The sequence below is a fragment of the Corythoichthys intestinalis genome, chromosome 7, assembly GCF_030265065.1.
Source record: "Corythoichthys intestinalis isolate RoL2023-P3 chromosome 7, ASM3026506v1, whole genome shotgun sequence".
Classification (NCBI taxonomy): Eukaryota; Metazoa; Chordata; class Actinopteri; order Syngnathiformes; family Syngnathidae; genus Corythoichthys; species Corythoichthys intestinalis.
In genome coordinates this window covers 2,126,441-2,142,627 of record NC_080401.1, presented here as the reverse complement: position 1 = coordinate 2,142,627, position 16,187 = coordinate 2,126,441, and the positions used below count along the sequence as shown (strand labels likewise).

Genomic DNA, 16,187 nt, shown 5'->3' with positions numbered 1-16,187 from the left:
AATGATGAGCTCTGATGGAAAAAGGTGGGGCTTGGCCTCCATCCTATTCCAAATCCAAGAGGCTAGGATAGAGGGAAGAAACCTTCTCCCCCCTTTGTTCCTTTCTCTTCTGTCGATGTTGTTTGTCCTTGGTTCGCTTGCTCTTTTTCACTGACCGCACCCTTGTTGATTCGTCCTCCTCAGAAGTAGAGGAGGAGTCTTCCGACTCTAGGGGTGGAGGGGGCGGAGCTGTCGGAACTGCTCGCCCCTCCTCTCTTAAAACCGACCGCAGCACTTCCTCCATTTCCTTCAGTGATGTTCCGAATGATGCTTCTAAACAACTGACCTTAATCCCCTTTTTCTTGCACTGTTTTCTCAGTTCCGGAGTGGGGAGACCGTCTATCGCTGTAAACGGCACTCTCGCCTTCAAAAGAGTGTTCTACAAGTCTCTCCTAGACGGCCCTCCGGCCGCTGGAGAGACTCGATAGTCTCGCCTGGGAGGGGGAGGACTAGTTGACTGGTGAGGAGCCTTCCGGATGACCTCCCAGCTCCCTAAACTCCCCAATTCGGACATCATACTTGACACTTCAGCAAGCGTTTGATTCGGATTTCCTACCATCAGGGTTAAAACCAGTGACTTATAGCATCACGCACCGACTTCGGGACCGGGATATCTTGAACTATCGCCACATCCCCATTCCCCAAAGCCTCGCGAACGCACATGCGCTGTTTCCCTTCCCTTATGGTCTGCCACTCCCGGTCGAGAGGGGGCCAATCCAACGTGAGGGATAGCGCGTCGACACGGCTTGAGCATACACGTTTCCCACAGCACGAACCTCGTCTCCCAGTGCACGAACATACAACCGAAATTCGGAATTCACCAAGGGATCGCGGGACATTCCAGAAAATCGATGTCCGTCTTGCCTGTCAATCTCAGCCTGCCATGCTCCTTCTTCCAATCCTACATAGACTTATATAACCCAGGAGCAGGCTGTTCACGTTGTCTTTCCTAATAGGTTGACCATCCCTTCTAGCAGCGGAACGCCATCCTGATCAACCATTTGCTCGCGAATCGGTGGGAGAATATGTTCCACCTGTCGTCGTCGGGATATGGGACGTTCCTGATAATTTCCATGGTTTTGCGCATTCCAAATATGCCCATCCCACGTTTCGGGATCCCACGAACTGGTGTTCCCTAACGAGGACGCCACAAATGCCCGTACTTTAACGGGATCAGCGCGCCTTCGAGAGAGTTTGCGCTCTCGAGCTGGTAAACGCCCCACGCACTCAACCGCTGTAACCGATCTCGTTGACATTCTAGCAATTCCTCTAAAATGCCTTTTTCACTTTGACAATTGTCCAATTGTACTTTTAGCTGTGACGCCTCTCGTTCAGCGTCTCTACTTTCTCCTTTTGAATCCTTCACGCCGTAGCGCAGACCCACATGCGTCGTTGGACCCCACCCAACAACGCTTTAGCCGGGATCCCTACAGATGACAATACCTTTTTAACATCGTGCGCAGTACCGTCCCCTAGCGAATCCTTCCATGATTCGAGACGACCACCGCATTCGCGCAAACACGACGCGATTCCGCTCCACGGTTCTTTTTCCCAACCAGGAGTTACTACCGTTCCATCGATAGACTCCTCGGATTCTTCCAAAATAAATTTTCGCAGTTTCTTAACATCGTTCTTCACAGTTTCTTAAACATCGTTATTCTGTTACGGCTCACTTAGTATTAACACAATCCCACAATCCCTATCCTGCCGACAACTCCAAAATGTTTTACGAGATTTCCGGGTTCGCAGCGAGTCAGTAAAAGGGACACTTTTGCAAATAATACAATGTTTAATGTAGAAAAAGGAAGAAAACAAGAACAATGACGCCAGCGCTAGATTGCTTCTAAAATCCCCGCGCTACTGTTAAAGCACACAAGAACAGTCAAAACTCTTACCGATTGATAATCGGGCAGAGAGCCTACGCTCAGTAGAGTTGCAGAGGAATACAGGTGTAGTTAACTCTTGGGTCTCCAGCAAGGCTAAAGCAGGGTTCAGCGTTTTGCAGCTACAAAAACCCCTACTGGAGAGGAAAATGTCCTCGGCTTATATAGGATGCATGACGACAGGAATGAGGTCAGAGATGTCAGTCCCTTATGACGAGCTACACGCCCCTTTTTACAAGAGATGTCCGTCCCTTTTCTCAAATGAGGACGCGCTACTCGCCCCTTGTTACACATACGTCAAAGTGGCGAGGAAGCAAAGTCATACTTTGTAATCACGCGTCACAGATACGTCAAAGAGGCGAGGAAGCAAAGTCATACATCACGGTCACTAAGGGAACTAAGAGAAATAATGCTAATTCAATACAATGCAATAATGCTAATTCAACCCGGGGCATATATTCCGGGTATATTTATCCCATCAACAAGGTACTTAAAATGCCCGAGCGGGATTTTAAAAGCGGTTTTCCACTCATCTCCCTCATGAATCCTGACCAAGTGGTAAGCACTGCGCAAATCAAATTTTGTGAATATGGTGGCTGATTTTAATGGGGCGAAAGCCTAATCTAATAATGGCAGCGGGTATTTGTTTTTAATAGTAATCTCGTTGAGACCCTGGTAGTCGATGCATGGTCTAAGAGCCCAATCTTTTTTGCCGACGAAGAAAAACCCTGCCCCCAAAGGAGAAGATGAAGGGCGAATAAGGCCAGTAGCCAAGGAAGAGGAGATGTATTCTCTCATTGCCTCTTGTTTTGGTTTAGAGACTTGGTATAATCTAGAGCTAGGTAGTGGGGCGTTAGGCAACAATTCAATCGCACAATTGACGGACGGTGCGGTGGCAGTGTCTTAGCATGCTCTTTGCTGAAAACTTGTTGGAGGTCAAGATATTCGGCCAGAACATTCACCAAATCAACTGGTGTGCGCCTCCGCTTGACTGGGAAGTAAACTTGCAGAACGCAAGCAGTTCGTAAAACAAAATGTACTCCATGTTACTATTTGTGTTTTGGTCCAGTCAATATTAGGGCTGTGCACTTTTAACCAGGAGAGCCCCAGCACAACTGTAGCCGATTTACATGGCATAGCCAAAAAGCTATGGACTTCAAAATTATTCCCTGACAGCCTAGTTTTGAGTGGCGCCGATTAACATCCAAACAAGTTCAAGCTGTCCTGCAGTCCGAGGGTACAACAGTGTGAACCCGTACTATTCATCGGCATCTCAATGAAAAGGGACTCAATGATAGGATGCCCAGGAAAACCCCACTTCTGACCCAGAACATAAAAAAGTCAGGCTGGAGTTTGCCAAAACTTACATGAGAAGGCCAAAAACGTTTTAGAAGAATGTTCTCTGGTCAGGTGAGACGAAAGTAGAGCTTTTTGGGAAAAGGCATCAACATATAGATTACAGGAAGAAAGCCCATAAACAGTTTACCGAAGACATGTCAACAAAGCACATGGATTACTGGAACCATGTCCTATGGTCTGATGAGACGGGTGGGCTTTCTTGTGATACCGTCTTCAGAAGAGGCTTCCTCCTGGGGTGACAGCCATGCACACCAATTTGATGTAGAGTGCGGCTTATGGTCTGAGCACTAACAGGCTGCCCCCCACCTCTTCAATCTCTGCAGCTATGCTGACAGCACTCCTGTAACGAGTCACATGATATTTTGGAGGGAAAATGATAAGCAGTACTCAATTTGGACATTTAGGGATGTACGTAGTTTTGTAGTACGTAGTTATTTCCAGGGGTTTAGATATTAATGGCTATATTTTGAGTTATTTTGAGGGGAAAATAAATTAACTTTATTATATAAGCTGCACACAGACTACTTTTCATTGTGTCAAAGTGTCATTTTGTCAGTGTTGTCCCATGAAAAGATATACTTAAATATCTGTAGAAATGCGAGGGATGTACTCACTTTTGTTGTCCCATGAAAAGATATACTTAAATATCTGTAGAAATGCGAGGGATGTACTCACTTTTGTGATACACTGTATCTGAGGTCGGGTCGCAGGGGCAGCAGCTTCACCAGGGAAGCCCAGAGTACCCTCTCCCAAGCCACTTCATCCAGCACTTCTTGGAGGATCCCAAGGCATTCCCAGGCGAGCCAGGAGGTCAGTCCAACGTGTCCTGGGTCAGTCCAGCGACCTCCTCCCAGTGTGACATCCAGAACACCTCACCAGGGAGGGATCCGGAGGTGTCTTAATCATATGCCCGAGCCACCTCATCTGGCTCATCTCAATGTGCAGGAGCAGTGGCTCTACTCCGAGCCCCTTCTGGATGACCCAGCTCTTTATCTTATTTATCCCTACGGAGGAAACTAATTTTGGCCACTTGTTTCCGGGATCTTGACCCACAGCTCGTGACCATAGGTGAGGGTAGAAATGTAGATCGGCCGCTTAATACAGAAGTTCGCCTTTTGGCTCATTTACTATGACAGATCGATTCTGAGTCAGCATTACTGCAGACGCCGCACCGATCGGTCTGTTGATCTCCTATTCCTGTTACTCTTGAACAAGACCCCGAGATACCTAAACTCCTCGACTTGAGGAAGGACCTCATCCCTGATGCCGAGAGGGCATTCTATCATTTCCCAACTGAGGACCATTGTCTCAGATTTAGAGGTGCTGCTTCTTATCCCTACTGTATCAGACTCATCTGTGAACCACTCGAGTGAGAGTTGAAGGTAGATTCGACTTCCGAACTGACCCGTCTCTTCAGTACCCCTGAGTAGAGGTGTAGATCCACCTATTATTGGAACACACCCTCCGGACCACCACCCCAGTCAGCCAATCCAGGGGCACCGTCCCCGATATCCACGCGATGTTGCAGAGACATGTCAATCAAGACAACCCCACAACATCCAGAGCCTTTAGAAACGCTCATTCAGCCCCTGAGCTTTGGCACCGAGGAACTTTTCAACCACCTCAGTGACTTTAACCTCAGAGATAAGCGGACCCGCCTCAGAATCCAGGCTCTTCTTCCTCATGGGAAGGCGTGTTGGTGGAGTTGAGATTTTCAAAGTATTGGGCCCACCGACTCACAACATTTCAGGTCAGTCAGCAACACCCCATCCACACTATACACAGTGTTGGTGGTGAACTGATTTACCCCCCTGAGACACCGGATGGTGGACCATAATTTCTTTGAAGCTGTCTTGAAGTCGTTCTCCATGGCCTCCCCAAACTCCTCCTATGCCCAGGTTTTTGGCTGAGTGACCACCAGAGCCGCATGTCGCTTGGCCAGCCGGTGCCCATCAGCTGCCTCTGGAGTGCCGCAGGCCAAAAAGGTGCGATAGGACTCCTTCAGCTTGGGGATTGCCGCCACGACAGGCAACGACCACCTTACGGCCGCAGCTCAGATCGACCACCTCAGCAATAGAGGCGCAGAGCACGGTCCACTCGGTCTCAATGTCACGAGATGGGATTTGAAACTCCTTTGGACAGGGGACTCTGTCAGGCGTTCCCAGCAAACCCTCAAAAAGCACAGTTTATGGTTGATACTCGTCACCTAAGGTTTTTTGAGCCATTGTTTGTCTGCTCCCTGATCTAGGACCTGTTTGCCACGGATGACCCTACCTGTGGCACAAAGTCCCAGACAACACAGCTCCTAGGATCATTGAGACATAACCCCCCCAAACACGATGAGGTGATGACAAATGGGGGAGATATCCTTGCCAATGTACATTAAGTACATATTTGCCTGCCCGCTTTTAAATGTAGAATTCATTGTGTGTTCAGTGGTATTTGGAATGTGCCTAAAAATGATGCTCTTCTCCCTGCAGGCACAAGCGGAGCCCCGCTGATGCTGAAGTGAAGGTGAGGCGTGCATATAACGTGCCCGAAAACGACGCCTTTTTCTCCCACACGTACTTGTGTAGTCCCAGTGACACAGAGGTGTCACTCTTGTGTCATTCATTGTGTTAAGTATCAACTTTTTGCTTTTAATGTGATCTGGCATACTTAAATAAAGCCTACGGGCAGGTTTTTCATTTATTCCCACCCAAACGTGAGCCCATGTGGATCCGTTCGAAGTTAAAAATAAGAAACGTGGGCAAAATAAATACTGTATTTGTTCACTTTTATTTTTGAGGAAGATAAGGCAGGATAAAGGATTCTTTCCGCTGAGAGATAAATGTGCTGTCTTTCCATTTAAATTACATAACTTTTTTCTTCTTACTTTTAAAAGATTCTGAACAAAAATTACTCAACTTTTGTCTTTTAAAAGATATTATGAACAATTGCAAATATTAAAATATTGACAGTTAAAAGTTATAACTGCATATAACCTCCCCTCATGTATTGTCTTGAGTACTAATTGTAGCACATTTCTTACTTTATCTTTATTATTTATTTTATCTTATCTTTTTTTTTGTTTTGTTTTGCAGGGCTTGGATGAAACATTCCTTGTTCATATTCTGAATTGTCGTATTGAATCATCTGCCTGAAAAAAAGGAAACCACTTCACATCTTGGACTCAAGTTATGGTTACATGGCGGAAACATCTGTGGACTGAACGTTTTGTGCGTCAGCCTTATACATGCTGCAAGGAAATGACATACATGGGTTTGGAATGTCACACAGGCACTGGCAAATGGTGGGCTTTTCTATGGCTTGGTCTCCTGATCATAAGCATGTCGGCTGTAAAGGCTGAGAAACTTGATGAAAATAACCCAGTGGTCACTACCACCAACGGCAAGCTCCGTGGAATCAAAAAGGAGTTGAACAATGACATTTTGGGCCCTGTAGTACAGTTTCTTGGCGTCCCATTTGCTGCCCCGCCCACAGGCGAGCACCGCTTTCAGCCACCTGAACCGTCTGTGCCATGGTCGGATATCCGCAACGCAACACACTTTGCCCCAGTGTGCCCCCAGAACATTGTGGAGGGCCGCCTTCCTGATGTAATGCTTCCAGTGTGGTTCACCAACAGTATTGACTTTGTATCCGCATATGTCCAGGACCAGAGCGAGGACTGCCTTTACCTTAACATCTATGTCCCCACAGAAGATGGTGAGTGGAAGTGGTGGGTTATTTTTATTGGAGGAGGGAGGGGGAGGGCAAAAGTAAGGGGTATCATTAAAATGAATTTGCAACCTACTCATGAGTTAAGCCGTGTGTTGTGTGTGTATGCCTGTATGCTCGCAATTTGTTTGTCTTTCTAGATTGCATGTTGAGTATAATTAATAAGCATGCAAGGTATTAGCGTATAACTGTATGAGTGCTGGGACAAATTTTTATTTCAAATGTCTTTTTTTTCCCACCATCTTTGCCTCACTTTTCAATCATCAACAATTTGCCAAATAAGGAGGGGTGAAAAACATGTTTTTTTCTTTTTCAAAAGTAAACATTTTCATGATACAGAGCCTCTAACCCAGGGTTCTCCAAACTATTCCACGTCGGGCCGCAGTGGGTGTTGGATTTCATTCAAACAAAACTAAATATGCTGTTTTACAAGTGTAATCAGTTGATTGCAGTCAGGTGCTGCTTGTTTCAGCAGGAACTTCCTCGGTTTAACTATCTGTGCTTGATCGTAAGGGACAAAAACCAGCACCCAGACCCCTGCTCTAACCCCTAAGTCACTTTCTGGTTATGAGAAACCTCTTTCAGCTAATTAGCCACCAAAATGTGTGCAGAACGATAATTTTCTTCCAGTAATGGAATGGAATGGAATGGAAGAATGGAGGGGCAAAATTTGAGTGTGCCAAGTTAGTTAGATACACTGTCACACTCCTGTCTTTCACCGTGTTGCACCGTAAAAGCTTGCTGCTTTCTTTCTATTTTCTTTATGGCTAGGTTCATACTACAGATCTTAATGCACAAATCCGATTTTTTGTCATATGTTTTTTTTTTTTTTTTTTGGCGTGCCCGTTCGAACTGCCTTTGTCCATTGAGCCCGATCAAGTATTACGCATGCGCACTAATTCACAGTCCGACACGCATGCGCAGAAGCATCAAAACAAATGACTACACATGTTGTCTGTCATCCGTCATTCCAGGGAGGTCATATTTTGATTTCCAAAAAGAGGAAACAAATAACAGACATAAATAATCCCCGTTTAGGCTTATATTCAAAGTTTATATGGATCGATAGCATGCAAGCACTGTCCATGCATGTCACACACACATACAAACAGTTTGCCCCGACTCCCGGCCGTGTACGCAATCTTGAAATATTGCTCATATAGAGCAGAGAGAGAACTGAGCATTCTCAAGCTTGTCTTCAGCCCATTTTTATTTATTTATGACTGTTGTCAAGCCGGACCCTTCCCCAAAAGCCATGTTCAAGGCAAGCTAGGCGCTAATAACGCACAGCTACTGTAGCGCCCTGTCGCTCTCGCTCTTTGATGACGTAATTGCTGTGTGAATTCCGATTTGGAAGACTTGACAGCTCAGAATGCCGCGACAGTCTGGAAAAATGTGGCCCAGATGTGATTAAAACCACATATGAAAGTGACCCGGATCGGATTTGAAATGGTCCACTTCTATGCGACTTGTCCCGTTCAGACCGTCAAGTTGATGCCCCACTCGAGTCATAAAAACACGAAAAAAAAAAAAGATTCGTGCATTAAGACCTGCAGTATGAACCTAACCTATGTCTCCTGCCTCCATCAAAATCATTGAATTGGTCCTACAATTTTGTCAAGCAAAGTGACAACCTTCTCATTTGAAAAAAGAGCGTGAGACAGCCAGGAAACATGGATAAACCAGGTTAGAATAATTGTATGCAGCAAACATTTTTACACATGCAAACATTGCTACCCACAGGTGAAATACCACAACTGTAGCCTTTTAAATAAAGTGTAACGGGGAGGCAAATAGAAGAGACAATAATGGTGGTGCTAATTTCAGCATTGTAAACAAGTGATGTAGTTAGTATTCGTGTACAACTTTAAAAGGTGGCGTGAAATAACAGTGAACACTCGAATCATGACAAGTTTGTCAAGTGACCAGCAAGTGGAAAATATCCCGTCACGTGCATATCAGCATGTAAGACTTAAAATTCACAGATTTTGTTCCCATAGGTTTTTTTGTGTATAATTAAATGCTCACATTTATTCCCATCTCAATGTATGAATGGACAGTAAACAACCAATAATAATCCACCCTGCAACCCGACTCCTGATTGGTTGAGAATAGTGGCAGACTTGTAACATGAAATGAGGGTGCGCCTTCGCGAGTAAAGTGCATATCACACGCAGGTGAAAACCTGGTCACATGTGAGCAAAAAGCGAGAAGGAAGAGCAGAAAATAACATTTTACCTAAAAGATAATTGTGAATTTATACCTAAAACACGCATTCGTGCACATACACGAACATGTACTCGTGCGCTTCAAACACATTTTATGCACACGGTATTTTACAATATGCACTTGGAATTGTGGCATGAATCTAACACCGTAGAGTAGCACATCATGGCCACCTTGGCAAAGAAAAGCCCCAAGACTACTTACTCCTGCAGTTTCACGTTGCACCTTTTCTCTGGAGAAAAAAAAAATCTATATATAGTATTTAAATATGGTCTGCCTCTTGTTCATGAGAAAAAATATTCCAATACCCTGCCAGTAGCGATGGAGCTACCGTTTAAGCCTGGAGCAAATAAAATATTGGTTACAATAACTGTGCCCCCATGAAAAAGAAATCTAATGCTCCTTTGCTCATTTGTTTGTACATTTTGTTGGCAGATTAGGTAAAAGAGCTTTCTCATCTAGACAATAAAGTTACTCATCCAAGCAAGAAAGTAACTTGGCCAAATGAGAGATGTTCTCGTCCAACAAGCGTGGGGTGGCGTGGCTCAGTGGTAGAGTAGTTGTCCCCCCAAACCTGGAGGTTGTGGGTTCGATTCTTCGCCCTGATGAACTCATCTAAGTGTCCCTCAGCAAGACACTGAACCCCACGTTGCTCCTGGTGCTGCGTCACCAGTAGGTGGATGGTGAGATAGTGTAAAGCGCTTTGAGCGCCTTGAAAGGTGGAAAAGCGCTATATAAGTGTAACACCATTTACCAACAAGAAAGTTACTCATCTAAACCAGAAACATTATTAGTTATAATTTTTTTTCCCCTGCTATTCCATTTGGGGCTTCGTATTTTGAGAAATAGTTTAACGAATTTTAACTGTTACTGTCAATTATATGAAAAAAAAGAGAAAAAAAAATTATTTCAGATGCTCAATCGTAAGTAACGAAATTACTGTTACCACTTTTTACATACTACTACCTCGTTCTCACAAGTGACAGGCACATGGCAGTCAAACAATCAATGCAAGATAGCGGTTAACATGAGAAGCTAATGTAGCTGTCACAATCTTAGTACGACTTCCTCTTGTGAAACAGTCTGGTCCATGGTTCAAAACTATCAGGATCCGGGAGAGCTTGCTGATGAGTGGATCATTTAATTCAGGTGTATTGGAGGAGGGAGACATGGAAAAAAAAAAGGGAAAGTCATCCAAGAAAATTCGAAAGACATTAAAGAGTTTAAATGAAGAGAGGAAGTGTTTAATAATGACTGCACAAACTGCAATTAATTCCCTGCCAATACCCTCACACGTATTTGCGCAATTTAAAAAAAATGGTCAAAACCCACATAATTGCATGTACTGTATATAATTACATACAGTATGTAAAGAATCTATAAAAATACTCTTCTTTCAACAGTATACTGTCTATACTGTATTTTAAAAAATGTCCCACTCACCATTGTGGGGTGGTATCAGTGTCATTGTCAAGCTCGGGAGGCCAGGGAGTTTGAGGGTTCTACGTAGTATCTTCGCAGTAGCTGTTCCTAGATCTGCACTCTTATGGCCTGAGTATTCAGATGTTGTTCCTGGGATCTGCTGGAGGCACTCTCCCAGTTTGGAGGTTACTGGCCCGAGTGCTCCCACTACCACGGGAACAACGCTAGCCTTCATCCCCCACATCCGTTCTTTATGCTTTGTCAGCCCTTGGTACTTCTCCACCTTCTCATGTTCCTTCTCCTTGAACAGCTGGTAACACCACATCAATCAGTCACTTCCTTCTGCTCTTGGTCCACCATCATGATATACAGCCTTGAGCTGTTTGTTAGTCTGGAAGCTTAGGTCCCACAGAACCTTGGCCTTGTTTTCTAAGCGTGGCCCATTGGGAACTGGGCACTTCTGTTCGACACCGGTAAAAGATGTTCCTATATACTGTATTTCTATAGCTGCTTGTTGTGCCTCTCCATGTATGCTGATCCACCTAGCGTCTTACACCCTGCTACGATGTGCTGGACTGTCTCTAGAGCCTGCACCTCGGGTCTGTTCTGCTCTGGTACATCTTCGTCTCTACGACCCTTGTCTTAGGGCCTATTTACTTTTTCTAAAAGTACTGTAGACGCTAGAGCCTTTAGCTACCAAGCTCCTGTCTTATGGAATCAGCTTCCAGCTAATATTAAAGAAGCCGACAAAGTCTATATTTAAGTTTAGACTAAAAATATTCCAATTCGACAAAGCTTATGCTCAGGCTAGTTGAAATCGGACTAGACTCACAGTTCAGTCTAGGCTGCATTAGAAGCTATAATGTTGGGGGAAGTACAGCCACTGAGTCCTATCTCCTTTTTCTCACTCTACCTACCACTTGTCTTACTTTATTTCTCTTTTCTAATTTTAATATCTAGTTGACTAGTCTCTTCATCACTAGTCACCCGGCGTCCCCTCTGGGGAGGGGCTATTTTTCAACCGCAGCCTCTGACTATCCGGACCCCTGGCTGGATGGAGGTCCTCGTTACCCCCCGTCTCATCTGGCTAGATGGACCTCCTCTTGTTCCCTCACTCTATTGCATTTCAATAAACTGTAACGCCGTCTGCTAATTCCCATTAGCAGTCCTGGTGCATCTTGTCTATCTGTCCTGGGAGTGGATCTCTCCTGACTGTGGTTTTCCCCAAGGTTTCTTATTTTTTCCAAAGGGTTTTTGGAGTTTTTCCTTGCCGACATGGAGGGTCTAAGGATGAGGGATGCCCAGGACTTGGACTAGAACTTTATTTAATTCATCTACTGTTTTTGACTGTGTATCATATTGCCTCTGCAAAGCCCTTTGAGACAACCTTGTTGTGATATAGGCCTATACAAATAAAATTGAATTGAATTGAATTTTGTGCAGCCATGATAAGAGCCGCTGTGCTTTCAGTCAGTCCAGCGTACTCCAGCCACTGGTTGGATTACTTGAAGTCAGCCACTTTTTAAATTGCCGGTGGTACATTCTTGTCCCTCCAAGTTGTGCTTGGAGGGACAAGAATTGAAAGTGCTCTTCTACACTTTCACTGTGTCTCTGCTGTTGAGACATTCACTTTGCAGCTTATCTTTTGAGGCAGTTTTCTCAATGTATTCTAGGGTTTTCGATGTTTCATCCTTGGCTGTGGACTTGGAAGTTGATACTCATTAGTCTTCGGCTTCCCCCTTACCGCTTTGTTTGTTCTAACCTGTTCCCAGCTGGGTAGTTGATGACTGGTAGTGCATACACGTTGATGTTGATAGTCTGGATCTTCTTACCAATCAGCTGACTCTTCAGGACATATATTACTCTCACGGAGTGTTTGACTGTGGCTGACTTCCTTGTGACCACCCTTTGTTTCCATTAGCATGCGGGACACCAAGGTACAGTGGGGAGAACAAGTATTTGATACACTGTCAATGGGTTTTCCCATTGGCAGTGTATCAAATACTTGTTCTCCGCTCTGTACCTTTAGCTTTCTTGGATATCACTGTTATGAACGGCAAGCCGTTGATGCGGATCCAAATCACAGACCATGAAACAGAAATAGTGAATGTTTGTATTTACTAAGTACAACAAAAGGAGCACGCCAAAATTGCGAGTATACCAATTTACAACTAAGGGAGCACGCCAAAAAAGGCGAGTATGAAAAGGTACAACTAAAGGAGCACGCTATAAGACGCGAATATAACAGTACAAAATTCTAACTACAAGATCCAAAAGAACATAAAAGTAAAAATGATCAAACCAGGACACAACCGTAGAAACGTCGGGAAGCTCGAAGGATGATGCGCACACAGCGGTAAGCAAGGCAAGTAACACGCAAACAAGCAATAGTCCGACACTCGCAGACGGCGGCCGGAGTCCTTAAATAATGAGCGCTCCAAATGCGCCACAGGTGTGTTGCAACGGCCCCGCCCATCCAGCTGAATCAGATGCTGGAATGAAAAAAGAACTGAGGAGGCATACAGAATGACAATCACCTGTTTTCAACCTCGTCCAGGCCATAACACATTCTCCCAGTCCTCTTCTGGATCATCCAAATGCTCTCTAGCGAACCGCAAACGGGCCTGGACGTGTACTTTCTTCAGCAGGGGCTCTGTAGGTCATGCACTAGGTCCCTCGATGTGGTTCTGGGATTTTTGCTCACCGTTCTTATTATCATTTTGACGCAACGGGGTGAGGAGGTAGTTGAAAGTCCGTGTTGCCCAATGACAGCCCTAAAACATCACTGCTCTACGGAGATCTGCGTGGAAGAATAGGCCAAAATACCAGCAACAGTGTGTGAAAAGCTTGTGAAGAGTTACAGAAAATGTTTGGCCTCCGTTATTGCCAACAAAGGGTACATAACAAAAGTATTGAGATGAACTTTTGGTATTGACCAAATACTTATTTTCCACCATGATTTGCAAATAAATTCTTTAAAAATCAAACAATGTGATTTCTGTTTTTTTTCCACATTCTGTCTCTCATGGTCGAGGTTTACCCATGTTGACAATTACAGGCCTCTCTAATATTTTCAAGTGGGAGAATTTGCACATATAGTGGTTGACTAAATACTTATTTGCCCCACTGTATATCATATCATAGGACTTGTTGCATTTTGTTCACATAGGAACACACGGGCATTCATATTTTCTTAAACAAATAGTCATCGAATTCTCAACAGTGTTGGCCTCTTGGGCTTCAACACCACTTAATAGTGCCATAGAGGAAATTAAACATCATGAACTAACTTCCCCTAGGAGAGAGACAACCTCTGCTGCTACCCTGGTGTCAACATTGTTGTCATACAACATTTCTGCTACTGTGCCTCATGCCTCCCACCCAGCATGCAATGCAGCGCTGAGTATATAAATGACTTACAAAGTTCATTGTGCCGGCTTTCGATTACCAGGTAGCCGAGCGTATCGGGGTATAAAATTTCAGACGCACCTTCTGATGATGATCACTCACAGACACTCGAAGGCGAAGGATGCATTTTCCTGAGCTCCGTTATCTGTCTTTGATAACTCAGGCGCCAGCTGGAAGGGAAAACCTCCCAAAAATGCCTAATGCACCGAAAAGAGGAGAAAAGACTGACAATACTGAAGCCATGGAAGATTTAAAATCTTCTATGCAAAAATTAGAGCAAATTTTGAAGCAGAATCAAGACATCTTGAAGGAATTCCAATTGCTGCGGGCTGAAAACGAGCAACTGAAGAAGACGATGAAAGAGATGATTGTATCAAAAAACTGGAAGCTTTGGCAGAGGATCTGGATCAAAGTGGACGTGCAAAGGATCTCCTCATCACTGGTATCAAAGTGAGAACACGCGCATATTCGCAAGTTCTTCAGGGTGACCATGAACCAAACTACGCAACGGTGGAAAAACAGGTGACTGACAAGTTACAAGAATTGGGAATAAGAGTGGAACAGCAATTCATTCAACAATGCTTTCCGCTAGCTTCACGAGGGAATAAACCGCCAATGATACTTATGAAGCTTACTGATCAAAAGAACAAGATACCTCTCCTCAAACAAGGTCGTCTCCTGAAAAGATCCAACATATTCTTCAATGAGAATCAAAGGCCACGTTCATACTACAGGTCTTAATGCACAAATCCGATTTTTTTGTCATGTTTTTTTGGCATGCCCGTTCAGACTGCCTTTGTCCATTGAGACCATTCAAGTATTACGCATGCGCACTAATTCGCAGTCCGACACGCACTGAGCAAGACGACCCGCATGCGCAGAAGCATCATAACAAATGACCACACGTTGGCTGTCATCCGTCATTCCAGGGATTATCATATTTTGCCCGTTAAAAAGACACAAATAACAGACATTAATAATCCACGTTTAGTTTTATTTTCAAAGTTTATATGGACTGATAGAACGCATACACGCACACACATAAGCCTTGACTTGTGTGTGAGAAATGACGTGGGTGCGTCAGTTTGCCCCGACTCGGCCATGTGTGCAATAATGAAAGATTGCTCATTCGGCGCACAGAATTAAAATAAAAAATTGACAGGGTTATCCTTTTCTTCATTTTATTTTTTTTATGACTGTGGTCAAGCCCGCTTCGTGCTTAAAAGCAGAGTTCAAGCTAGGCGCTAATGCCTGCATCGCTGCCATCCTTCGTGCCTCTTGCTGTTTGCTGACGTAATTAGTGCATGAATTCCGATTCCGGAGACTGGACAGTACAGACCGCTGCGGCAGTCTGGAAAAATGTGGCCCAGATCGGATTTGAACCGCATACGAAAGTGACCCAGATCGGATTTGAAATGGTCCAGTTCTATGCGACTTTTCACGTTCAGACCGTCAAGTTAATGCCTCACTCGAGTCGGAAAAACACGAAAAAATCGGATTCATGCATTAAGACCTGTAGTATGAACGTAGCCTAAGCCGCCGCAACGCTGAAATAGCAAGAAAGGCGCGTCAACTGAAGAAAGCTGGAAAGATTGAGAGTACATGGACCGCAGATTGCAGAATTTTCGTCAAAACACGACCAGAAAACAAAAGTTATCAAGCAAGTCAAAGATCTGGCAGCTTATGCAAACTGATCATGACCCAAGTAGCGGACTCTACGCTCTCATCACAATTACAGTTGGAAGACCAATTTGAAGATTGTTCCAATGAACCAAACGACATATTCGATCCTGATAAATACTTTTACGTCAACAGACCGGAGGAGTGCAAATGCTACAGTGATGATCAATTTAACAGCTCTTTTAAATCGAACGGTAAGCTTTCATTAATCCATTTCAACGGCAGTCCACATGTACAATACAATAACAAACAAAGGGCCCTGCACTCCTTATTTTTGCACCCTGTCAAGGACACTGAGATAAGGCATCTGGTCGGGACATTGGGAAACAAAGCCTCGACAGACGTGCAAGGCATGGACATGAGGCTTATAAAACTTATAATCGATGACATTCTTCAGCCTTTAACATATATTTTTAATCTTTCTTTTGAAACTGGAACATTTCCGAATGAAAT

General features: G+C 44.4%; 1 protein-coding gene across 6 annotated transcripts in view; it reads left to right on the top strand.

The window, feature by feature from the left end:
* Window positions 1-16,187, top strand: part of nlgn1 (neuroligin 1) — a 222,747-nt gene that overhangs the window by 25,491 nt on the left and 181,069 nt on the right. For 4 of the 6 annotated variants that reach the window (XM_057841073.1, XM_057841069.1, XM_057841074.1 and 1 more), the window contains exons 2-3: window positions 5,762-5,795; window positions 6,365-6,986. In XM_057841073.1, coding sequence (XP_057697056.1) covers window positions 6,461-6,986 — 526 coding nt within the window. In that variant the 5' untranslated portion in view covers window positions 5,762-5,795; window positions 6,365-6,460. Of the gene's footprint in view, window positions 1-5,529; window positions 5,626-5,761; window positions 5,796-6,364; window positions 6,987-16,187 lie in introns of all 6 variants that reach the window. The other 2 variants (XM_057841070.1, XM_057841071.1) reach the window with 2 other exon arrangements.